The sequence below is a fragment of the Calcarisporiella thermophila genome, assembly GCF_041956535.1.
Source record: "Calcarisporiella thermophila strain CBS 279.70 unplaced genomic scaffold VTP21scaffold_6, whole genome shotgun sequence".
NCBI classification, from domain to species: Eukaryota; Fungi; Calcarisporiellomycota; class Calcarisporiellomycetes; order Calcarisporiellales; family Calcarisporiellaceae; genus Calcarisporiella; species Calcarisporiella thermophila.
The window spans coordinates 792503-816057 of NW_027192196.1; the positions used below are offsets into that span (position 1 = coordinate 792503).

At 37.6% G+C, this 23555-nt stretch overlaps 12 protein-coding genes across 12 annotated transcripts; 6 read left to right on the forward strand and 6 right to left on the reverse strand.

Annotated features, from left to right (window-relative positions):
- Positions 1-210: 210 nt before the first annotated feature.
- VTP21DRAFT_10050 (uncharacterized protein) lies at positions 211-935 on the reverse strand (the record flags this gene model as incomplete). Its single annotated transcript, XM_069389344.1, has 6 exons — positions 211-223; positions 287-372; positions 436-506; positions 574-624; positions 711-738; positions 810-935. 6 exons carry the CDS (start codon positions 933-935, stop codon positions 211-213), a joined length of 375 nt encoding a protein of 124 aa, XP_069253776.1.
- A 566-nt stretch (positions 936-1501) lies between these two features.
- VTP21DRAFT_10051 (uncharacterized protein) lies at positions 1502-3057 on the forward strand (the record flags this gene model as incomplete). The annotated part of the gene is made up of 10 exons (XM_069389345.1): positions 1502-1619; positions 1714-1889; positions 1952-1963; positions 2026-2080; positions 2141-2178; positions 2236-2425; positions 2483-2570; positions 2637-2811; positions 2875-2896; positions 2966-3057. The coding sequence occupies 10 exons, from the start codon at positions 1502-1504 to the stop codon at positions 3055-3057; spliced, it is 966 nt and encodes a 321-aa protein (XP_069253777.1).
- A 122-nt stretch (positions 3058-3179) lies between these two features.
- VTP21DRAFT_10052 (uncharacterized protein) lies at positions 3180-3934 on the forward strand (the record flags this gene model as incomplete). The annotated part of the gene is made up of 2 exons (XM_069389346.1): positions 3180-3431; positions 3488-3934. The coding sequence occupies 2 exons, from the start codon at positions 3180-3182 to the stop codon at positions 3932-3934; spliced, it is 699 nt and encodes a 232-aa protein (XP_069253778.1).
- Positions 3935-4249: 315 nt separating this feature from the next.
- On the reverse strand, positions 4250-5127 carry VTP21DRAFT_10053 (uncharacterized protein; the record flags this gene model as incomplete). The annotated part of the gene is made up of 2 exons (XM_069389347.1): positions 4250-4822; positions 4891-5127. 2 exons carry the CDS (start codon positions 5125-5127, stop codon positions 4250-4252), a joined length of 810 nt encoding a protein of 269 aa, XP_069253779.1.
- Positions 5128-5245: 118 nt separating this feature from the next.
- VTP21DRAFT_10054 (uncharacterized protein) lies at positions 5246-6571 on the reverse strand (the record flags this gene model as incomplete). The annotated part of the gene is made up of 8 exons (XM_069389348.1): positions 5246-5396; positions 5471-5525; positions 5584-5692; positions 5753-5844; positions 5900-6031; positions 6098-6311; positions 6373-6496; positions 6555-6571. The coding sequence occupies 8 exons, from the start codon at positions 6569-6571 to the stop codon at positions 5246-5248; spliced, it is 894 nt and encodes a 297-aa protein (XP_069253780.1).
- Positions 6572-7062: 491 nt separating this feature from the next.
- VTP21DRAFT_10055 (uncharacterized protein) lies at positions 7063-7913 on the reverse strand (the record flags this gene model as incomplete). The annotated part of the gene is made up of 7 exons (XM_069389349.1): positions 7063-7245; positions 7302-7325; positions 7391-7477; positions 7548-7606; positions 7683-7687; positions 7755-7792; positions 7851-7913. The coding sequence occupies 7 exons, from the start codon at positions 7911-7913 to the stop codon at positions 7063-7065; spliced, it is 459 nt and encodes a 152-aa protein (XP_069253781.1).
- A 629-nt stretch (positions 7914-8542) lies between these two features.
- VTP21DRAFT_10056 (uncharacterized protein) lies at positions 8543-10108 on the forward strand (the record flags this gene model as incomplete). The annotated part of the gene is made up of 1 exon (XM_069389350.1): positions 8543-10108. One exon carries the CDS (start codon positions 8543-8545, stop codon positions 10106-10108), a length of 1566 nt encoding a protein of 521 aa, XP_069253782.1.
- Positions 10109-11125: 1017 nt separating this feature from the next.
- On the reverse strand, positions 11126-12452 carry VTP21DRAFT_10057 (uncharacterized protein; the record flags this gene model as incomplete). Its single annotated transcript, XM_069389351.1, has 5 exons — positions 11126-11287; positions 11368-11584; positions 11650-11734; positions 11792-11836; positions 11900-12452. The coding sequence occupies 5 exons, from the start codon at positions 12450-12452 to the stop codon at positions 11126-11128; spliced, it is 1062 nt and encodes a 353-aa protein (XP_069253783.1).
- Positions 12453-13143: 691 nt separating this feature from the next.
- Positions 13144-14081, forward strand: VTP21DRAFT_10058 (uncharacterized protein; the record flags this gene model as incomplete). The annotated part of the gene is made up of 4 exons (XM_069389352.1): positions 13144-13310; positions 13372-13439; positions 13507-13714; positions 13781-14081. 4 exons carry the CDS (start codon positions 13144-13146, stop codon positions 14079-14081), a joined length of 744 nt encoding a protein of 247 aa, XP_069253784.1.
- Positions 14082-14396: 315 nt separating this feature from the next.
- VTP21DRAFT_10059 (uncharacterized protein) lies at positions 14397-16559 on the reverse strand (the record flags this gene model as incomplete). Its single annotated transcript, XM_069389353.1, has 9 exons — positions 14397-14544; positions 14609-14856; positions 14919-15455; positions 15514-15716; positions 15777-16022; positions 16090-16120; positions 16182-16193; positions 16255-16287; positions 16353-16559. 9 exons carry the CDS (start codon positions 16557-16559, stop codon positions 14397-14399), a joined length of 1665 nt encoding a protein of 554 aa, XP_069253785.1.
- Positions 16560-17836: 1277 nt separating this feature from the next.
- VTP21DRAFT_10060 (uncharacterized protein) lies at positions 17837-18735 on the forward strand (the record flags this gene model as incomplete). Its single annotated transcript, XM_069389355.1, has 4 exons — positions 17837-17983; positions 18048-18160; positions 18214-18322; positions 18385-18735. The coding sequence occupies 4 exons, from the start codon at positions 17837-17839 to the stop codon at positions 18733-18735; spliced, it is 720 nt and encodes a 239-aa protein (XP_069253786.1).
- A 469-nt stretch (positions 18736-19204) lies between these two features.
- On the forward strand, positions 19205-23380 carry VTP21DRAFT_10061 (uncharacterized protein; the record flags this gene model as incomplete). The annotated part of the gene is made up of 16 exons (XM_069389356.1): positions 19205-19306; positions 19375-19444; positions 19514-19652; positions 19731-19825; positions 19891-19989; positions 20048-20179; positions 20238-20635; positions 20697-20852; positions 20921-21151; positions 21468-21596; positions 21656-21711; positions 21777-21888; positions 21954-22138; positions 22201-22330; positions 22381-22647; positions 23102-23380. The coding sequence occupies 16 exons, from the start codon at positions 19205-19207 to the stop codon at positions 23378-23380; spliced, it is 2580 nt and encodes an 859-aa protein (XP_069253787.1).
- Positions 23381-23555: the final 175 nt, after the last annotated feature.

Here is a 23555-nt window from a genome sequence, read left to right on the forward strand (position 1 = left end):
ATTTCTCTTCAATCGTGAAGAAGATAGAGCTGTTCTAAATATTTTCCATTATATTGATGTTGAAAATCTCTCATACAAAAAATGCAAAAATAAAACAAAACAATAGATTCCTAAGTGGATTCTATTATTGAGTAAAGTGATGAGCAGTTAAAATCCATATTCTCCACGTAAATATTTGATATTGAGAATACGTTCATAAGCTTTTTATCTCTATCGCCCATATCTAATGAATTGAATGGATTAATAAAATTCATTTAGGATATATAATAGTAGATAGGGATATTACTTTTGGAAGTCCCACTCACGATTATCGAGTGGACATACTTGTCGAGATTTTAGCCAACGCGATATGCAGTGAAAATGGAATGCATGCTGAAAAAGTATAATAGAATTTGGTTAGAAGGTATTAGAAAATTTATGTCACGAATTAATTACATTGCAAATCCCCCAAGCAACGGTACATTCTTCACTAGTGGCAGATGCTTGATTTGCCTGACATTCAATACCTATTTTAACAATTGATAAAATGTTAGATCTCAAGAAAAAATTGCCGGTATATTTAAATTTTCTTACAAAGATCCATAATGTGGTTTCGACAGATTGCACAATTGTCTACCACAATATCTGGAAATAGAAACATTAATTGTGCGTTTATTAGAAAAGACTATTATAGAACCAGAATTTCATGTTAAACCAATAGATAATCATACCCCAAGCCCATAGTGCTACAGCATTCCACTGTTGATCAAGTAATATAAGATATTAGATGTTACAATTGAATTGAGCTGCATCTTTAAAAATATACATACTTTCTTCACTTCGAATCTTTTTTTTCCTGACAAGTCCTTACCTTTACCTTTTATTTTGGATTGTTTATCTGAGGTTGATATATCCTCAGCTGTCATTTTAGGGTCATCGATATCCATCGCTGACATTTCGGTAATACTTATGATCAAAGCGACAAAAAAACTACGTGTACTGGGAAATTTGGGAAAAAAAATGCAGATAGTCCAATTGAGGAAATTCGAATCTAATTAATATCAATTTTGTTAGCAAAAGTGTACATATGGGATGAATAAATTAAGCTAGAATGGAAGTTCTCTATTTTACCATAATTCTTTGCTCTTTTAATTCAAAAGCATTATAAGAGCTTGGAACCGTGAATGTAATAGAGTATAATATATAATATACGCTAAATAAACAATTGACTCTCAAATACTTTACTTTTGGGAAAATGAGCGTGAGGTTCAAACTCGTGTCAATTTCTCCAAGGTTTTGATTATTAGGATCCTTAAGCCAAGTGGACCTACGAGTTCAGACTTTAAATCAGTTTTAACTATTACTACCTCTGTTGAGAAAACTTACTATTGGAATCTTGTTGAAATCATAGATAATTATACTCTTTCGTGACTGTTAAGATTTAGAGTTTTGTGGCAATTAAATATTGAAAAATTCTTTGTGAAATAAATCTCCTATCATCAAGAATTAGTTTTGAAATTAAATGGTTGAAAAAGAAGAACATAGGCAGAGGCTTCGTGTAGTGTCTCTATTGCCTTCTGCCGCCGAATGCATTGCTATGGTAGCGGGTGCGGATGTGATAGTTGGAAGATCTCACGAAGGTAATCAGTTTTAATTCATGATAACTAACCAATTGTAAAATGTTGCTTAAAGCATCATATGATTACATCGCCCAATATATAATACAAAATGTAGATGATTTTCCTCCTAGCATTCAAAGCTGCCCGATCTTGACCTCCGCAAAAACAAAATTTACGACATCAGCAGACGTTGACCGGCAGGTTTCCGAGGCTCTTTCTCAGGGACAAAGTCTATATGATCTGAATGTTGAGCTGTTAAGTAGTCTCAAGCCTGATGTTGTGATAACCCAGGTTTTAATTAACCAGTCTTATCATTGTTGGTATTTCTATGTTAACAAGGTTTCTTTTGCTAGGACCTATGTCATGTACATTACTCTAACTTCTATTTGGTTAATATAATATATCTGATAATGTCGATATTTAATAGGTGTGCTCTATTGATTTAATTACAGTGCAAAGAATTGCAAAACAGCTTGACCCAGGTATATATAGCCTTTTAGTAAATTATTTTATCTCAATACCGACATAGTTTTATCAATTAGAACCCAAAGTCGTGACTTTAAACCCTCTTTGCTTTGAGGTAAAATAGATTCCAAGCTGGCTTATTCATGTCAGTGGATCTAACTGAATAATACAGGATGTATTAAAGGATATTGAAGTTGTGGGTGATGCACTCCAGATGCCTTTGCAAGCTCAACGCGCAGTAGATCATCTTAGTAGACGAATGCAATACGCTGAATCTATTGCAAAGGAGAATATGGCCAAGAAAAATGGGAAGAGGATTACATGTTTATTTTTGGAATGGGTGGATCCATGCTTTGTTGGAGGTAATTATGGACATAACTAGTTTCATTTGTAAGATTCATACATCATTGATTTCTTAGGACATTGGACTCCACAACTGATTCATAAAGCGGGCGGTTTACATTCGCTAAATGCTCCTCCGAGTGAATATAAAGGAGCATCTCGTTCGTATGTCTGTTAAAAGCTTTTGCATCTCACTTTATTTACTCAAAAAATGAGCGCTTTACATATTAGAGTTGCTTTATCAAATGAAATTGTTGCGAATAGCCAGCCTGAAGTAATCATTGTTTGTCCGTGTGGATTAGATATTGAAGAAACTGAAAGAGAGATGAAGAGCGTCGTTACACTTCCTTGGTGGAAGGAAATGGCTGAGCAAGCTAAAAAAATCGTCTATGTAGATGGAAATCAGGTAGGGCTCTTCCCTTGTTACATTTTTATCTTCGATGTGAATACTATTAAATCTGTCTTTTAGATGTTCAATCGCCCTGGCCCTCGTGAGTCCAATCTTTTTATATGCCCGGCTGAGTTATTAGCTAAGTAGAGTCTCCCTAACATTTTTACAGGTCTTGTAGATGCTTTCGAATGGCTTGTTGGCTATTTACATGACCGACCCGATATTATTCCCGAAGGATTTCCTTACAAGATAATAAAATAATTCAAATTTATTCTATGGAATATCTAAGAATAATATTGAGTATTTAATTCCATATATGTAAACGTTCATCAATGTCGCATTAAGAAAAAACTGGGATTTAGGTAAAATAATCTTCACACAAAATGAATATAACAAGCATAGGATTATTTCGATCGCTATCTTTCGGACGACATTCCTGTAGAGCCATCTTCTCAGCACCTACTCCTCGTGGCGTTCGATTTTATTCCGAAAATAGTCAAAAAAATAATAATGAGGATGGAAAGAATGAAAATTCACAAAGCCAACTAGCTACTGACCAAACAAAAACCGAAAATAAAGCAAATGAAATCGATGAACGCATCACCCTACTTGAGGCTCAAGTTGCTGAATGGAAAGTAAGATTTTCCTTCACTATGTGTAAATATTATTTGCTCACTATAATTTCCGTCAGGACAAGTATATACGATCTTTGGCAGAAATGGAAAATGTAAGACAGCGAACTCGTAAAGAAATGGAGCAAGTATCAGAATACGCTATCCAGAAATTCGCGAAAGATCTCCTGGAAACGGTTGATATTCTTGGTCTGGCGCTGAGATCAGTTCCTGAGCAAGCCCGAACAGATAATTCTCCTGCTAATGCAAACTTGCGTGACCTCTATACAGGGCTGAGCATGACCGAAACCGAGTTAATTAAAACGCTCCGACGTCATGGAGTAGAACCCTATGGAAAAGAAGGCGAGATATTTGATCCTAATGTTCACCAGGCACTGTACCAATCTCCAGTGCCTGATAAAGAGGTGGGCACTGTTTTTCGGGTGGAAAAGCCCGGCTACATGCTTAAAGGTCGTATATTGCGCCCAGCACAAGTCGGTGTGGTTGCTGAAGCCACCTCTGCCTAGGCATTTGATCGAACCGACTGCAATGCAACTACCTCGTGAAATCATATCTAGTTTCTGCATTCTCTAACTTCACAAACGCTATGGCTTACTGTTCACTTTCGGCTAGGTTGGCCGGAGGAGTTTTTTTTTTCGTCAAGTATTTTACATGCAAAAGATACTTTACTATATCTGACAATTAACCAAACAGTCTTCCCTATATATTTATTTTAAAAATACAAGTCTATCATATTTGCATGAAAGAAGAATAAACCGATAAAGAAAAATATTGTATTTTAATTATACAAAATATCCAATAAATACAAACTTGGTTCCACCTCAAAGTTTTAAACTTTTCTCTAATTTTTGGTTATCTTGAGAAGAAAATGCATCCCGTAGCATTTTTTGAGAGTCTTTGGTATATTCGACCAACTCGCGCAGTAGTCTAGTTTGCCTCTTAAGCGTTTTTCGTAGCTTACGATTCTCTTTGTGTAAGCCGCGGATCTTTCGAGATAGCTTTTTCAGATGATTCTTTTCTGCATTGGTAGACGAATTATCATACTCAAATTGTCGTAATGGAATATGTGGCTCACTCAAAAAATAATCTGATGAAGAAAGGCGATTAGTGGCAGAGATATTACGGTACGGTGCGATCATTTTATATGCAGGATAAGAGGTATTTGGAATCTTTTTAGAGAGAGGCGGTAGCTTGATGGAATCGATCGATTTGCTTTCAATTGTTTCAGCGGCGTGCTCTTCTTTACTTTGATCAGTTGGGTTAAGTTCACTCTCTCCATTTAACCTGCCAGCTTCTGAATCAACTTTGCTGTGTTGTGTAACATCTACCTCGTTGATGTTTGTAGTGTGGGGATTTAAAGTATTGACAGGCTGAAGTTCAGGTGGCAATGGAGTCTGTTAAAAACAAAAAATATATAGTTGATAATCAAAATTCCAACACCCAATATATATGGATTCAATACCTTACGCTGATTGAGTTTTTTAAATTTTACCCAACATTGGTCTGTGGTTTTATTATAGCCTAGGGTTGCCATGCGACGAGCCACCTCGTTCCAAAGAGGACGACGACGAGACCGTTGAGTGAACAAATTATCCATCTCATGGCGAATTTGTATTAGCGCGCGTGTCTCATCATTTGTCCATTCGGCTCGAGGAGGTGTTTGATTAACGGGCTGTAGAATTGCTCCAAAATCTGTCATTGTTATAATATTTTTAAATATTTTGCTCTGCGTTACGAACCGGTGCTGACCAGGTAGTTCGAATAAAAGCGAACCGTACCATTCTGTGTGAAAATGACGTCACAATTTATTACTCGGTTTACAAAATTGGCTTTTTGCCAGTTAGCAATTCAAATGCCTCAATATACTTCATCAAAGTATTATCAGCTACATCTTGTGGGAGCTCAATTGCACTCGTTTTGTCAAAGCTTATAGATTCCAGATAGTTACGTACATATTGCTTATCGAAACTAGAATTAGATAAATGCACATTATGGATTAAGAGGTAAATAATTAGAATAAATTCAAAGTGGTTAAAGTTTACCTGTCTTGACTTTTGCCAACCTCATAAGTCTTAGAGGGCCAAAATCGAGAAGAATCTAAAAGTCATATTTAATAAATGTATAATGATGCATCGATGGATTAAACTAGATTTACCGGGGGTAAGAATTTCATCGACTAGTACAACATTGCCTTCAGCATCAGAGCCAAATTCAAACTTTGTATCGGCAATAATGATGCCGCGACTCTTTGCATATTCCCTTGCCTATATTTCTCCATAAATATGAATTTGAATTTAACAGCATATCAAGCTTAAAATTTATACCTTTGTGTAAAGTTCCAAGGAAATCTTGGAAATAGTATCAGCGCTTTTTTCGCCAACTATATCTTTTACTTTGCTTGGGTGAATATTTTCATCTACAAGAGAAATATAAGCCCGAGTTTTCAACCAAATAGCTGTTTACTACATTACCATGCTGACCAATTTCAGCTTTAGTGCTGGGGGTAAAGAGTGGAGACTCGAGTTCTTGACTTTCTTGAAGGCCATCTGGAAGGGGAATATTGCATACTGTACCCCTCTCTTTATATTCTTTCCAAGCGGAACCTAATACGATTTAATATATCATTAAAATTCTCAGATTCACACCATTTTATTTTAAGCCGTATTTACCAGCTATGTATCCTCGTACAATGGCTTCCACGGGAAATACTTTGAGCCGCTTAACCAAGAGTGAGCGTCCTTCGAGTTGATCTCGGTATATTTTTACATTCTCGGGCATGGAATCAAAATCGGCGGTAATAAGATGATTTGGCACAATATCCTTGAGTAAATTGAACCAGAACACGCTAATTTGAGTAAGAATTTTTCCTTTACCAGGAATTCCCTAAATACAAATTAAAATTTTGAGCATTGAGCATTATTTCTATTGCAATAACTGAATATACATTCTTCATGACAACGTCAAATGCACTAAGGCGATCGGTAGCAACAAATAACAAGCTCTCCTCATCTACTTTGTAAACATCTCGCACCTTTCCGCGAGCAACAAGTTCTAACTTAGGGCAGTTACTGCAAAACAAAGGATAAATTTCGGTTATGGTAACTACGTTTATAGTATTTTGTCTACCTTTGTAGAAGAGCCATTCTTTCAGTTCAGTTATTACTTAGTTTTTTAAACCATAATAAACCTAGATAAATGATTACGAAACAGTCACCGAAAAAGCCACTCGTCAACAAAATATTTAGTCCAGTTCATTTATTAAGGAAATCGCAGTATTAGAGTAATTACAAGCTAAATGTCGTGAGTAAATGGAGACTCCAATGCTATTGATTTTAGCATGAAGCACTATGATCTCACTGTATGCTTTAAAAGCTCTATAAAGAAAGGACTTGAATTCAAGGAGACAGCAAAACACTCTCTGCAAAGAATTCTCACAGTATTTAATGATCTCTTTCCATCATCTTATATAAAATGCTGAAAGTAGAAACTGTGGTCTATTCGCTTACTCAGAACGAATTATATAGAGCTCTAATTTAAGGAAAAGAGATGTGAAAGGTAAAAGAACAATAAATATATAAGCAAACATTACTGCGCCACTTAGAACAATTTCGATTTATTTTAATACATCGACAAATCATTGGAATATTTGTGGAAATAGCTTCCTTAGCTTGGAAGCTTCGGTTGCCATATCTTCTTGGCTCCGAGGGTGGCGGTATTCGTCGTCCATCTTCACGCGCTCTAGCTCATGATATATATCGTCATTTCTTGCAAAATCATTTTTACGTCTCGGGAGAATATGAATGTGCACATGGGGGACCTATTTTACAATTGCTATTACTTTCGAATTATCCAGTGAATATAATAATAACCTACTGTTTGTCCAGCTGCGTACCCATCCTATAGCCATAAATGTATTCAGTATAACATTCTCTTAACACTTATATATTACACGAGTGACCAACCTGAATCGCAAATGTTAATGATTCTGCATTATATTCTTTCTCTATTACTTTGGCAACTGTTTGAGCTGAAACCCACAAATCAGATACCTTTAATCCATAAGCGTAATGCGAGCGTTAAATATACTGCGCTTTAATGAAAAAAAAATAATGAACAGACCTCTTCCGAGGACAATTCCGTAAAACGAGGTACCACACGTCTCGAAATTACTAGTACATCTAAAGTGTAAGTGCGTTAAGGAATATTCAGAAAAATTACAGTCAATCTGTAAAATTAACAGAGCCAAAAGGATACGACCCCTGACAACAATAGATCGAAAAAAATCAGCTATTATTATGGTGCAAAAACAAAAAAAAACTGACTCACGGGACAATGGGCTTTAGATTAACTAGTCCAAGAGAGAGCTGCAGATATATGTATTATTATAACTGTTTTAGTAATTAATGCATTATTGCCACTTACTTTACTCTGATAAAACACTTCACTCTTGCGTATAACATGTGGTCCGAAAGAATAGGTAGACATTCTCATTAAATTCATTGTATTTATCGTAAAACCGATTTGGCTAATCTACTAATTTAAATTGGCGCAGTTTAATATTCGATTTATTATAAAGGGTTGATTACTTTGTCTATTAGACCGAGAATAGTATTAAATAAGTACATTTGTACTAATAGTGAACCTACTGTAAGAATATACACATTCAAAAGGTCTATCCGACAAGGGCTATCTAAATATTATTATTTTTTGCTAAGTAAATATATAACCAACCCTAGCGCTATATCAAATGCATGGGTAGTGTTGATAATATTTTTCTATCTGTTGTAACACTCTTCATCAATACTTTAATGTTAGAGGCGCGTATATAAGAAAATAATCGTTTCTCAGTATGCTTTAAATATTTTGGATTTTCTACACTGTTCTGAGGCACTATAGAATTTGCCTTATCGATTTAGATTCGGATTCAGATTATTCCTGCTTGAGCTACTTTCCTAATCTTGGAATTTTCCCATTTTCTCTAGGGACTATTTTTGCAAAGCGGGGATCCTTTTAAGTTGTAAGTATGTATCATCTAAAAGAATAAGATTACGCAAATTTCATGAACATTTCATCTCTTGGATTTTTTTCAGCTTTTTATATAACGATATAACTATATGGATTACCGCTCGCCTGCAAAACTCTCCTCTCCAATTCATATATCGTCCGCGAAAGATCAACCCTGGGATGCTTCGCTCAATTCCACTGCCACGCCTAAAATTTTCAAAAGCCCTACATCAACTTCCGCAATCAAGGAACAGGGTATAGTCCTTTCTCCCTCAATGCTTAGAAATCTTTTGCTTCAGTCCCCAATCCCAGTGCTCGCTTCGCCTATTCGACGTCCTCTTGGACTGAATCGGTCCGTAAAGGTAGAGCAATCAGGTGCAAAAATCCATAGTAGAAACAGATCAGATTCCAGTCCTACTCGCAAGGGAAGAAAAAAGACTCGCTCTACGCCGACGTTATCAACCCATCTTCAGGAGACAGATTCTCTGTTTGGTCAAAACCTTGATCCATTTGATAAATCTCATAAACACCCTAATACAACTAGGAGCCCATCGCGTAAATTTCCAAATGTAGATAGCCAATCGATAGATAGGAGTGAGGATAATGAGTGGGAGGAAAAGCATGACGATTTCGATATGTCCGATGGCTGTTCAACTAAGCGAAGCCTCTTTGCTGACCAGATCTCTTCTCGCAGTAAAGATCAACCTAGAAACGATCGGGAGCCATTCCAGGAATTAGTAGTACTTACGGCACCATCACCCTTAGCCTCATCTTCGCCATTAATCCAGGATAATCTTGGTCCAATAAGTTCCAATGAAAGTGGATTTCAAATTTGGGAAGATCCGGAAGAGCTTGTAAGAGAAGATATGAACGTTCACACTTCATCCGTAACCTTCGAGCAGAATGATCAAGAGAATGAAATTCCTTCGGAAATCCGCTCGGATTATGATCAGCTATTGCGCATCAACAAATCGAGCAATTCTTTGAAGGAAAAAGGCTTTCGCTTACCTCTCAGCGAGATACATCCACTTGCGTTGCCGGGATATCGCGAAAAGAGAAATGCTTCTTCAAGCAAGAATAGCAATAAATTTGGCGATACTATTTTTACACGTGGTTGTATAACACCGATAACATCCATACCTCCGATTCCACCTCCCTCTCCACATCCACACACCCACCGCCCGAGATCTAACAAATCATTAAAGTCACATTTCACGCAGAAATCATCTACCGATCCTCGAATCATGCGCAGCACACTCCATGGCAATCCCGTTCTAGTGGAACCAGCGTCTTCCTCCTCTATCTCTTCGCGACGGAGTGGTAGATCTATTTTAAATACAAATGACACCAGCGCTAAACGATTAAAGACAGAATGTCCTGCAATATCCAAAGATGTGAAATCGCGCCGGGATCCACCAAGCCCAACCCCTGCCAAAATATATACGAAAACCAGCCATCACCCAGAGTTCGAAGCATATTCGAGTGCTTCTGAAGAGACGGACCAACCAACTCACGTTGATTCAGAAGAGAATACTGAAGAAGAGGAAGAGGAAGAGTTTGGAGCATGGACTAATCGAACTAATACATCGCTCATATCGGCCTTCCAACAAGCCGTTTCAGAATGCGAATCTCACTCTATGGTCCCCGAGTTTGAAACGGCGAAGAATTCTCCCTAGCAATAGATTTGCTAATCTAACTGTTGACTGGAGGTGATACTTTCAATATTTGTGACGAAAACCTAGCATAGTAAGATGCTAGTTATAACATTTCAATCCTGGAGCATATGCGTAGCTGGTTTATATCTACGCACATGTGTCTCCATTTGGCATATTTTCCTAGTTTATGACGATTTTCTTTTGCTCTGACCAAATATCCTTTAATTCCTTTGAATTAAGCTGTAAATTTTATGTGTGCTTCATTATATTTCAAATATATTTTTTATATATAGCTTTGTTATATTTCTTTATAAAACAACTTGCTCATATCACTTGAATTGCTAATCGATTATAAATTTATTTATTTGCACACTTAAGTCTATATATTCAGCTAACGTAGAGCCTATCTGGGAAAAGTAATTACACTGGGCATTCTTATACACAAATTCCCTTGAGAATATTTCAATTTTTCATTTACAATGCATATCCTAACGCTGGGTCCTTTGAGTTGGTGGCAGTGTTAACCACCAGTGTTTGCAACTGTGCTAGTCATTTTCGAGTTTAAATTCCATATCGGTTAATTATCTTGGAGGTGTAGAACACCATTTGTCACTGATATTGTAGAGAAGAAATAATACAGAGTGCCTCTGTGAATCTGAAATAGGGTTAAGAGCCAGGTTGATCAATTCTCATACAACAAATTTAACTCTTATCCTGCTCCATCATAGAGCCACAGCTGACTGAAATTACCTCTGATGTAGTATATCCATCGACCATATTTATTTTGAACTGGTCTTGTTATCATTTAAGCTAATTTTGAACTTGTAAGAGTTGCATTAAACTCTAATCCCACAGCTATGTCAGTATCGAGATCAAATTTTTACTGTGATTTCATTCGAGCTATTTATTTAACTTTTCGGCCAGACTATCTCATGTCTGATGAAGGGAAAATTTGTTAGTTACAAAAAGTCAAGCTGCGTAGTGTATAAATAAAATGAAAAGCAATTAATAATGAAAAAAAAAAGTTGGACAATAAATTTAATAGAGAAGTGCAGCCGTTAAAATCATGAGGGTTCCAACAAAGCCTGCAGTTAGAGTTTGAGAGGATGCCCCGTTAACAGAAGGGATACGAGCAGTCGAAGATGTCTTTGCGCTGCCGCTAGAGGGAGAGCCACTAGGAGATCCAACCGATTGGTAAATCTACAAGATAGATTATATATCGCATCTCATTTAACACATGCAATGCAATTTTAAAATGAATTATTCGGGGGATGACTTACGTTTGGATCGTTAAGACATTCAGATAGTTTGACGAATTTTGTCACTTTCGAGAGTGCGGGGAGATGCTTAATGGCAATATCTACAGTGTCTTTAGAGTGATCATGCTCGAGCGAGATGAAGCCCTTATCAGCGGCAGGCGTTTCTTGAACCCATTGCGTAAAATTGCCATCAATTTCTGCCAGAGTGATCTGCTTGGTCTGCAGTTTCCAGTCAAAACTACATGAGGATATCAAAGATAAGCATTTTTAAAACAATATTGTGGAGTATCAAAAATACTGAACCTGTCTCGGTTCCAAATCACAACTCGCAATCCCATCGAAACCATCAGCGCGCGAACTCTATCGTCGATGTCACCATAGGGAGGACCTGTCATTTAAACAAAAATCAGTATATCCGCATACCAGCAATAGTTAATCAACCTACGCATATATTTGGGTTTGACACCAATCGCTTGTTGAATTGCCAATTCTATATACATTGAAATGTAACTTTAATCATATGCTATTCTCTAAATATATAAACGAATATTACCAGTCCATTTCATTTCTGACACGATTTGTTCATTAGTTAAGGAGGTAAGTGCTTTATGGCTCCACGTGTGGCTTGCAATCTCATGGCCTTCATCAAAAGCTCGTTTGAGAATGGCAGGGTTGTCGCGCGCTTGAGTGCCCAAGACGAAGAAGGTGGCTTTCATGTTATTTTGCTTAAGAAAATCGAGTAAGGGTGGTGTAAACTGAGTAGGGCCATCATCGAATGTCACTGCCCATTGGCCTTTGGGGCATGAATCGAAATCAGTCGTACGATTCACGCATTGTTCGCAACTCCAATTGCAGAAGCCTTTCGCTTTCTCACATTGACGAAGTTGGGATATGTCAGGCTGCAGGGGAGCATTGGGGACTTTTGTCATGTCAATGGCGGAGAGCCATTCGGGTTTTGCAGGAGGAGTGTCGACTCCCAAGGGAAGCAATTCGCCTGTGCCTGAAGGTTGAGTGGAGCCACCAGTAGAGGGGCTTTGCGGGATTGAATACTGAGCGTAAACCCCAAGAGTGAGATGAGCAATTAATGGAATGAATGTATATTTCATTTTCTCCCAGTGTATTGGCTAGATGAAAAGAGATCAATGAGCGTATTAAGTTAGGGGAAGAAAACAGGCAGCAGAAGGATAACTATGCTCAGTGAGATGAGATTTGCGGCGACGAGGGCAAATCGATCATGTTCTCTTTATATGTCTCCCCCTCTCTAGAAAAGACGGGACCTGTGGTACAATATGCACACCAAACAAAACGGAAATCAGTGTGTGTCTCGTATCCAATTGTCCCCGAGGAGCCAGTATTTTTAGGCTCGGGGACCTTATCAACGAGTGCTTGTGGACTACGATTATCCTAATTTGGCTCTGTACTGGAGCCAAATATTAAATTATGACAGAGTCGAAAACTAGGCCAATGGCTTGGCATGAGGCGAGACTATTATTAACCTTATGTTAAATATAGAAGCGAGATATTAATAGGTTAGGTTGGAAGATCTAGTCGAGCGGGAGCTATTGCTTTGGACACTGGAGGCCTTGTGAGCATAAGCACAGATATATATAGCACAGGTATATTATTAAAGCACAGAAAACTACCAAGCTATCATGCAGCCATATATGTGCCTGCATTCAGTGTGCTTCACTTGGAATCGCAACAAGATTAAAGCGGGTGAGATGTGACGTGGCTATCTATTTAAAGATTCAAAACTAGGGGAACCCTCTCAAATCTTACTTCGATTCATTCCTCAATATGCATAAGCACATTCCCCCTCGGATCCATGTATTCTCTGATTTTGACGCAACCATTACCCTTAGAGATACAGGGACTACCCTTATCGATCATCCCGAACGGGGCATGGGGAAGCAAAGAAGACTAGAGTTGGAGCATCAAGTCATGGAGGGAATAATTACTTATAGGTAAAATAATTTCAGAATTTGTCCAAATTGCAAAGATTCTAATGTTGATGTTTGTTCATAGACAAGCGGTACAGGAGATGTGGGATTCTGTTACGTTAACTTGGGAAGAAGCAGATGAACTTTACAAAGGTATAGCTACAATCTCTATCAAATCGGATCGGAAGGATCAGCGCTCTAATTTCAAATATCCGTTTAGAAATTGAAGCAGATCCTGATTTCAGTAATTTCTATCATATGTGCGAACGAACCAAGATACCTTTAACAGTTGTGAGTAGCGGCCTGCGTCCTATTATTGACATGTTCATGCATCGCTTTCTTGGAGAGGCGGCCAAAAGCATGGATATTATTTCGAACCATGCAAAGATTGGAGATCGGAAATGGCAAATCATCTGGAATGACGATAGGTATTATTTTCATATTGACATTTACACTTTAGCTATGATTTTAATCAAAAGCCTCTATCTCTTCAGTGAATACGGTAATGATAAATCGATTCCGATAAAGAAAGTACGTGAATCGCTTGGAAACGATGCGGTGATTATATTTGTGGGAGATGGAATCTCAGATGTATCCGCTGCTAAATCGGCGGACATACTTTTTGCTCGACACGGCTTGGACCTGGAAAAATGGTGCAAGCGTGAGCGAGTTCCCTTCCGAGGATTCAGCCGTTTTGGTGAGGTGGAAGAGGTGATTTTGGGACTGTTGGATGGGCGGTACAGGTTATCCAGGCCGGTTGACGGAAAAGGATTTTGTGAGCTTGTTGAAGCTTGAATATTTATTATTTCTTGATATTTCATTCGATAGACTTATTATTATTTCAATAGAGCGAGGTGATGACCGTTGTAGGATAAAAAAAGCCTAAAAAGCTCCAGTCCATTTATTTACACTTTAACTTAAGCAGGTTTTTGGATGTGCGGGTAAAAATGCAATTGAAAACTATTTAGTTCAATGGCCACCTGAATAAGAAAAAGAGGATGTGACCTAATCTTAGCTCGCACCATTAAAAAGGATTAAAGTCGAATTGAAAAAATAGATATCGAAAAATAGCTTTTAATATGGGCTATAAAAATACCACAGAGGTTGATGTCATTTAGATGGTCTCATTCGTGTTTCGATGGGCAATAGAACCATGCACACGCCAGCGAGACAGAAAAGGAGAGTGGAGAGATAGAGCGGAAAAATAATGCCCCAACTGAGCAAAATGCCCGTAGTGATAGGTGCTGCTATGCCTGCACTAAAAATAAAGCCCATCTGAGTTATACAATCCAAGCCCATTACCACATGTTTCGATGGCTTACACTCTTCCCAGCGCTGAACTGATCCCAGAGGCAGTTCCACGGAGCTTGGTTTCAAATACCTCGGGAGTATATGCATATATCACCGCATACAAGAGGGTGGCCAAGAAGCTTACCATAGCAGATGAAAAGACCATAGTTCCGCGTGATTGCACAGTGGAGAAAAGAAATAGCCCAAATGCAGATCCAAATGAAGATAGCGCCATGGTTCCTTTTCTTCCAAGAGGAGTTTCAATAAGCCACGATCCAAACTATAGCAGGAGAAAGTCAGCAATGCAAAAAATCAGTCAAGCAATTGAAAAAAAATGCCAACAATAGAACCGGGAACACCCGCGAGAGAATAAATTAGGTAGTCGCGGTAAACTTGATCAGGGGAGGGCGGCTCTCCGAACCCGAGTTTCTCCAGGTATTTCGGCAGGAACACATTAAACATGGTGTAACCGAGAGAGATCAGGATCCATATTGCGAATACCAGAAGTGTCGTTTTACACCATTTGGGGCTAAATAGTGGCCGGATTGCATTCAAGTCAAAGCAAACAAAGCGTGAGGATATTCGCGACGTCAAATGGGTTGGTTTTGGAGGACGTCTTCGTGGGGACCGCGGACGAATCTCTTCATGCTCTGAGAGCTCTTCAGCTTCATCGTCTGATGAACGTTGAACACTAGAATAGTCATTGTTATTAACGGTGGATGGGAGGTCGTTGGGGTCAATATAAACATCGGAGCCGTTAATCTTGACAATTGAGCGTAGAACCATTACTGCATCATTTTTCCTGTTGTTAGACATAAGAAACTTGGGTGATTCTTGTAGTCGAAAAAGTGATAATCTAGCTGTGACCATAAGAAATGTCTTGTATTCCAGGTTAATATAGTATACTGAGATATCTGCGTAATCTCTATACACTTACCAAGACACCCAGCGTAAATAACACATATCGCCAACCATTATTTTGCGATTCAGGATCGCAGGAGTCTTCTTCTGGGCAGCTATAGTACGGGAGTATGATCCACGCAATAAATGAGGAGAGAACAGCACCAAACGAAAAGAACACCGACATAAACGTGAGGAGATATTGATTCTCTTTTGGAACAAATTCAAGGAAAAGTGCACCTATTAAGAAATTAAAGGATGAGTGGCAAAAATAAATCAAACTAAAATACAAGTGGCTACCATCTACTGGCATATTTCCGCCAACGCCAAAACCCAAGAGAAATAGCATAAAACACAGCCACCAGAAATTAGGCGCAAAACTTGCACCCATACCAAAGGTACAGGCAATAATAAGTGTCCACTTGTAGGCTATCTTGCGACCGCGAGAATCCGACAACACTCCCCAAAAGAGCGCACCAAACATCATCCCAGTGAAAATAGAGCTAGAAAGGGTGCCAATTAAGGTGTTTGGAACATCAAAATGCCCTATCAGATATTATTTTCGGAGGGTTATTGAGTTGTGTGGAGAAACGAAACAAGCAATAAGTTATACTTTGAACACGCGGCAAAATTGCAGCAATGCACTTATTGAGAAATTATAGATCATTTAGCTAATAATAACAACTAAATTTATAAATGATTTACTTGTAGCCACATCTACACAAAGAATATGCCATTATTGATCAGTTAATGAAATTTGATAAAAAATTAAACATACATTATCCGCCAGCCATCCAAACCCGCAGAGAACCTAGAATTATATTAATTGTTAAGATCACAAAAGCATCAGATAGTAAGAGAAGATATAAAGCATACGAGTAAGCGCCTCTGAAACTTCCCCATCCCAATCTTTGTAATCACAGCATCTAGTGCGATATTCTCGTCGCGTGGAGATGGAGGGAGAAGTTCATCGATATCGACGCAATTTTCGCTCGATAATTCATCTATTGTATCGTCGGCATTATAATGCTCAGAAATACTTAAAGAAACTTGCGCACGCGAGTCGTTAGAAGGCCGCCGCATCTCGTAATATATAAATGAGCAAATAAACTGTTCTAGCGTATAAATAAACGAATAAATTCAAGGGGGAAACCCCTGCCAATGTGACAACGATAAATGTACAAAAACTAGAGAGCTAATATGCCTGTGCGCGATGCGACACATGCGATTAAAAAAAGGAGGGGGGGGTAGAACTATACTTGTAAGATTTGACAAATCGAGGCTAGCTCAAAGAGATTCAGTATATTACCTTTATACTTTCTCCATATTTCAATTTCACGTAATTCTGAGTTTCAACCGGGCAAATTAAGTCACAAAAGTTTACTTTAGCAAACTTCATGAAAAAATGTTACCTTCCCGGAACTAATGGCGATAAAAAAAGCGTCAAAATCGGATTATTCAAGCACGATTGGAGAAAGAAAGCTTTCTTCATTTGCCAAAACACTTTTAAACTTATCTACGGACGTTTATACCCAACTTATTGATAGACTTTACACACTTCAATTAGAAGACACAGAAGAGAGCTTAACTACTTTCGAATGTCTGTGCGAGTTATTGGAGGAGAGATTGAGAGATTCAGCTCTTGGTACTCTCGAAGTTAGTAATAATGTATTAGGGAGATTTATATCACTGTTTAATATATTTTTATTATTCAGAAGCATACACTTCTAACCGAGAAATTTCTACCAATCGCAAACTCTTTTATGACAAGGAAGTCTCTGAGGAAAAGCGAAAACCAAAGTCTAGGTACATATAGATATTTTTTTCATATATTATAAACAGCCTTAACTATATAAATTGTATAAAGAAAAAGCACTAGTTGATAGTCTTGCACGATTTGCAATAATGGAGAATACTAAATTCGGACCTATGTTAGTACAATCTATCGAATATAAGATAAAAGCATACTTAAATCAAGAGGGGCATTCCGAGAATTCGATTTCAAGCCAGGACAACAACGGAAACAAGACTTGGATCTTGCCGTTTAATGACATATCATTAGCATTAGATATATTGCTTCTTGTACTTAATCAGGCCAAAATTTCAAATGCAGGAGAAGTTTTTAATGCATCGTTGAAGGGGCTGTTTATTTATGCTGTTAATTTGGTTTCATGCGATGAACGAGAAATCCGCTCCAAAACGGTGAACTATATCTTGCCTGCATACTTTCATTGGGATGCTGCTCAAGGAAGAATGATGCAAAATGAATGGTGCAAGGTATTTTGACAATATTGTTTATTAACTAAGATGATAACTGATACCTGTTATTACATAAGATTATTTGGCAACAATGCTGTCATATGGTGTCTTTTCCGATATCAAATCCTGTTCGCCTATCAGCTGTGAATGTTCTTTCTCGCCTCTTGCCATGGTTCTTTCCAACATCACAAGAGAATAAAATTGATCTTGATTTGCGAATGGATGAGCGATTTTTTATTATAATTCAAGTATGTTCACTGCTATAGATTATCAATAATTTCCTCCAAATTTCCCTCAATCCTACATATTTAGACCGGCCTAGGAGATGTTAATGACAACCGTAAAATTGCCATATATGTGTTGAAGCGTGTGATTAATTACACCACTCAGCAGCGAGGACTCACTACCGAATTGCCCTGGACTAAGTACGAACATTGCTATAGATTCATATTCTATATCACTCATTTTCCATTAAAAGATATTTTCAGTGGGATGATGACAGATCCAAAGAATGGATAAGCATATGGGATTCCTTTTTCCTTCTTTTTGACTCGTTTTTCGAAGCAGCTGCTGTTCACCTCGTAAAGGTATTCATAGTCTTTATTTTATATTTGAATAGCTAGCTTAAATCGACTCTACTAAATTATAGCCACTTCTTCCGGCAATTGCCAAGTTCCTCAGCCCTGCCGAAGGATCACCTAACATTCATCCTTCTTGGTGGACTCTGATGCTAAAGAGCGGTCTAAAAAATGAAATCTTGAACATCCGCAAAACCTTGCTTCGCTATATATTCTCACTTGAAGATAAGAGGGCGCTTGTAACCCTAGGGCGACAGCACGAGTTTGTGTTCGGTCAACTAATGATTGCATTGGACAACCCTGCTCTTTATCATGTACCAACTCTAGGTACATGTGTATGTGGAATGGGAGAAGCACTAAGGACCTATGTTGGACGTTCTATTGCAGCATTTGAAGATCTTGAGGAATCAGTAAGAAATTAATTATCATTAATTAATATTCATTATGAAAAAATGTACTTATTGTGTGTATATAAATATCACAGGCTAAATTTATGTCCCTGCTCATCCAGCAAATGGCTTTTAGAATAGGCTCCCCATTTCCTATCGTGTATATGATGGAAGCTCTAGCTGAGACAACAGCTATCAGGCCAATTTTGGGGAAAAAAGAATTGAATGCATTACAGAGTCTTTTGGAATATCATATGAACACGCAGTATGCTCGTCTTAATTTAACAAATAAACTGATAAATTTAGAAACCTTTTGACTTTTTTATTTTAGGAAACCTAGTATTCGTGCACTATTGCGGAAATATTGCTGCAGTATACTCGCCAGGCTTGTGAATCCTGAATATCTATCTATTTCTCTGATATCTAGGTAAACACATCAAGATCCTAATCAATATAGATGCTACAGTATGGCCGTTTTACCAATTGTGATTAATTCTTTAGTATGCTGTCAACTATATTAAGTGAGCTGACACCGCTTGAATACCCAGCTGAAATGAAAATGCTTCAGGCTTGGGTGCTGGGAACCTCAGGAGAAAATGCACAGGTATATAATGAAGACATATTATTGTGCCTATTTAAAGAAAACTTACTACTTGAATTGTTCTTTTAAAGGAATCGAAAGCACGATGGATTAAACGAATTACCAAAGAAATGGAGATGTATACTAGACCTATGGAATCAGGTAGCATTATATAAACCTAATGAAAAAATATTGATTGTTTTTGTCTATATTACTTGATTCTCTTTACAGAGTTGCCACTCTACTTGGTGCAATCAAATACTCTAGACATTACTAGACTGGCACTGGTTGTCATTGGAGTGAAAAGTAACATCGATGATGTTGAGCAAATTTTGAATCCCGTATTTGCGTCCTGGAAGGAAGTATATTGGTATGAAATAGAGGCTCTCACATTTCCTTAAGAATATAAATGATCCGACTATAATGGCTGCTTTTCACTTATTATTAGCCATCATGGTACCAAGCAGAATTCTCGTGCAGATAGGACACTGGCTCTTTTACTATCAATTCTATATAGCCTGGAAAATAAATTTGAAATATCAGGTAGCGTTAGAAAATAACAATCCCTCCATCTATTATGGCTATCTCTTACTTTCTTTTAAATTTAGAAATTCAATATTTAAAGGTGAACTCTGTTTCCACCATGCAGATGCTTGAATATGTACAGTCAAACCTATTAGACGAAAATAGTGCTTTTTTGAATACTGGCAAGTCTTGACGTTTTCCCAATCTTACTTGCAATATGTTTACTTTTTATGTCATTAGAACCTGAATATGTTGAAGTTTGGAAAGGCATTTTCAACAAATTGTTACATTTATGTGTGCCCAATGACGATTATTTTGGCCTGATATTCAATTCGCAACAGACGTGTGAGAAATGGTTGAAATTATGGGAAAGTATGTACAAGCTATTTTCTCTCTATCAAGCATGGATACTCTAATAACTACTCAATAGTTAACTCAGATCCTTCATACGAACTTTTCAAGTTCAATGTGCTCTACACAATTGATGCAATTTTTGGGTGTAGAGCTATTAAGACTCGTGAAGATTGTATGAGCTATCTTGAACTGCTTTGCAACATGGACATTCGAAAGCCACATATCCAGTTATACAAGCCGTGGGGTGATATCCTAGGGCTATTTATTCAAATTAAGTGGCAAACTGTCGCTACATTCGTAAAATATGCGATTTCACATGAGGACAACAAGGAGAATAGAGAAAAGATGATTCATAGGGTATTTTCAAAATGCCTTGATAGCATGGGTGATTCTACGGATATGATGACAAATTCTGCGCTGCAAGCCTTCGAAGCATTTTTGGGCTTGCCAGGATGGGATAAAACTAAAGAATTTGTAATAGTTCTTTATTTTCAGTATTCATTTTATTTACTAATTTTAATTTCTACTGCTGTAGGCAAAATGCGTTGATCTTGGAATCGAAATGGTTGAAGAGAGTAGAAGCAATTCAAAACAATTCCCAATTGTTTCGGCGCATTTTATCGATATGGTTTTTCAGCCGTCCGTTCTAGGAGATCCAGCTGTATGCCAACCGAATGGCCCTCTGCGTAAAGTAAGATTTAAATCTTTATGAAAAATTTCAGCTTGAATAAATACTGAGGCCTACTGCTCAACCTCTAGGCGTTGCAATATATCGTTGAGCTGGGTAGTATCAAACCTTATATTGTTGCGCGCTGTTCTAGTCATCTTTATCGCTATTGGCGAGAGAACCCCCATTGCATGTTTGGCTTTTGTTCGGAGATTATTGAGCTTCTGACGTTTGGGCCTATGCGAGATGACGATGAAAAACGAATGAATGGTGCATTATCCGTCAAATTAAAAGGAGAACAAAGCAAGGAGTCCAAAGGGCAAGTGAATTTATTATGTAAAATTTAGGTTTATTTTCAATAACTTTTTTCTGTATTTATAGCACTGTTGAGTACAATTTTAGTCAAAACGACTATGTAGTACGCGTTCAAATGATATCTTTATTAATACGCTTAAATTTGCAAGATGAGAAAGTACAATCTTTTGCAGAGTCATTTTTCCTACTATTGCTTTCTCGGACTATCGATGACAAGGAGTTACAAGAAGGTTTATTTCCAAATACATATAAACATCGAATTAAGGTGATTATTGCATTATTGATAAATAACTGCAGCGATTAAATCACTTATTCTCTTTAAAGCTTCGTCTTTGGGCCGCAACACTTATCTGTGCTGAATTTGTGAGTGGACATATGGCCGAGAGTGTGGTAAAACGCCTGCTGAATGCATTAAGTCTGGAGTCCGTTCCTTCAACTCGATGTTACCTTGAAGTAATTTTCTAGATATATTATTATGTTAAATCGTACATTAACGTTTGTTTTTTATATAGTTAACTTTGATGCGTTTACTCATCAAATTCCCAAAGACACTAGATTTCTTGTGGAGGTAATATATATATGGAATATCAAAAGGCTAATAATAAAACTTATTATTCTCCCCTTGGTTCATAGAGAGTTAAACAACTTCAATCAAAAGGCATTCATAGTGATTACAATTATGACCATTCTACTCTGCGTAAGACAGCACATATCATCAGACGAGAAACCAGGATACTTGAAAAAGGTAATTCAAGGACCATACTCTTTTTTTACTGTTTAGCTCAAAATTAAGCGTTCTCTGAAAATTAGGCACTCTCTCACTTGATGCCTTGGACTATAAGTAATCAGCACATGATCCGGATGGTTGCAATATGGGCTGTATATCAATTTTGGCGAGATGGCAAGCGGGAAAACATCCTTAGTACCGAGGATGCCGAGTCCCCGCATCTGCATTCTGTCATCCAGTTTTTTGAAACGAATGTGGATTTGATTAGGTATTATTTATAAATTTAATTTTTGGCAAATATGATTGTTAACTTACGTTGCGTCCGGATAGATTCCGAGAGAAAACCGAACTCTCCTATTTCCATAATGGACTTGATCCTATTGCTGATTTCAATCTGGAATTTGTGTTCCATTATTTACCTGCTCTCTTTGAGGTTACAAAAAATGAACGTATTTCTTGGGTAATTATTTCAGCATTGCACATATGTTTTACCCCCCTTTATATAAACAGTCTCAATACAAAAAGCGAGCTTTTGCTAAAGTCGACCCGACGCCTTCTATCATTCCATTCCACGATTCCACCCGCCCCTTACCATTTAAACTCACTGGCGAAGGCGTTTTAGACACCGACATTGAAACAGAGGATCTTGGAGAGGACCCAGAAGAACCCACAGAACAAGCAGACTCAAAAGAGGAAATCCAGTATCAGAAAAAAATATTACCCTGGGAGATGATGTTTGAGTCGGATTTAGATTTGTCTAGAGTGAGCATGGAAAAGGTGAAGAGATATTATGACAGAATTAACAAACACGCACTAATTCTTCTCAACTATTTTCCATTTTCAAGAAAAAACGTAATGAAATTATAGTGTGTGCAAGTTTGGTAGATCGAATTCCGAATCTTGCGGGTAAGTATTCATCATTTCTTTCGTTTAATAGCCATGCTTATTATTGTTACCAATAGGTTTATGCCGTACCTGTGAAATATTTAACGCTTCACTACTTACTATCCCTAATATAAGGGTATACTCTAAAATACTATTATTTTCATTAAAACTCTTGAATTATTTAAATGTTTTTTTTTTTGGGGGGGGGGGGTCATATAGATTACTAAGGACCCACAGTTCACATCTATTTCCGTATCTTCAGAGCACTGGATGCCTATAGAAGAAGTGAGCTAATAGAGCTAGCTTAAGATGCATTACCGAGAGATCTAACTATATTTACTTTCAGGTGCGTGAACCAGATCTTCCAGCTTGGCTACAGCAGAAGAAGTTCGAAGGCTACACACTTCTGGGCCTAGAACAGACAACAAGCAGTCAACTTCTTCCTAAATTTGTTTTCCCCGAACGATGCGTGCTACTTCTTGGAAAGGAGCGCGAGGGCATCCCTGCACCTCTGTTGCAAATGCTTGATGAAACACTAGAAATTCCACAATATGGCTTGACACGCTCACTAAATGTACACGTGAGCGCAGCAATAACCTTATATGCCTATACGGCTAGCAAGTAATGGATTATATAGCTATAAAACATTATATGTTTAGTGCTAGGGTGAAGTCGGATAATTAGACATATAGGATCTTTATATATATTTATATAAAGCACCAATATGAGATTTATTATGATAATCGAAAGCTCGTAAAGTCCACAATAACCTTCGACTACCGTATCCCGGTAAAATATGG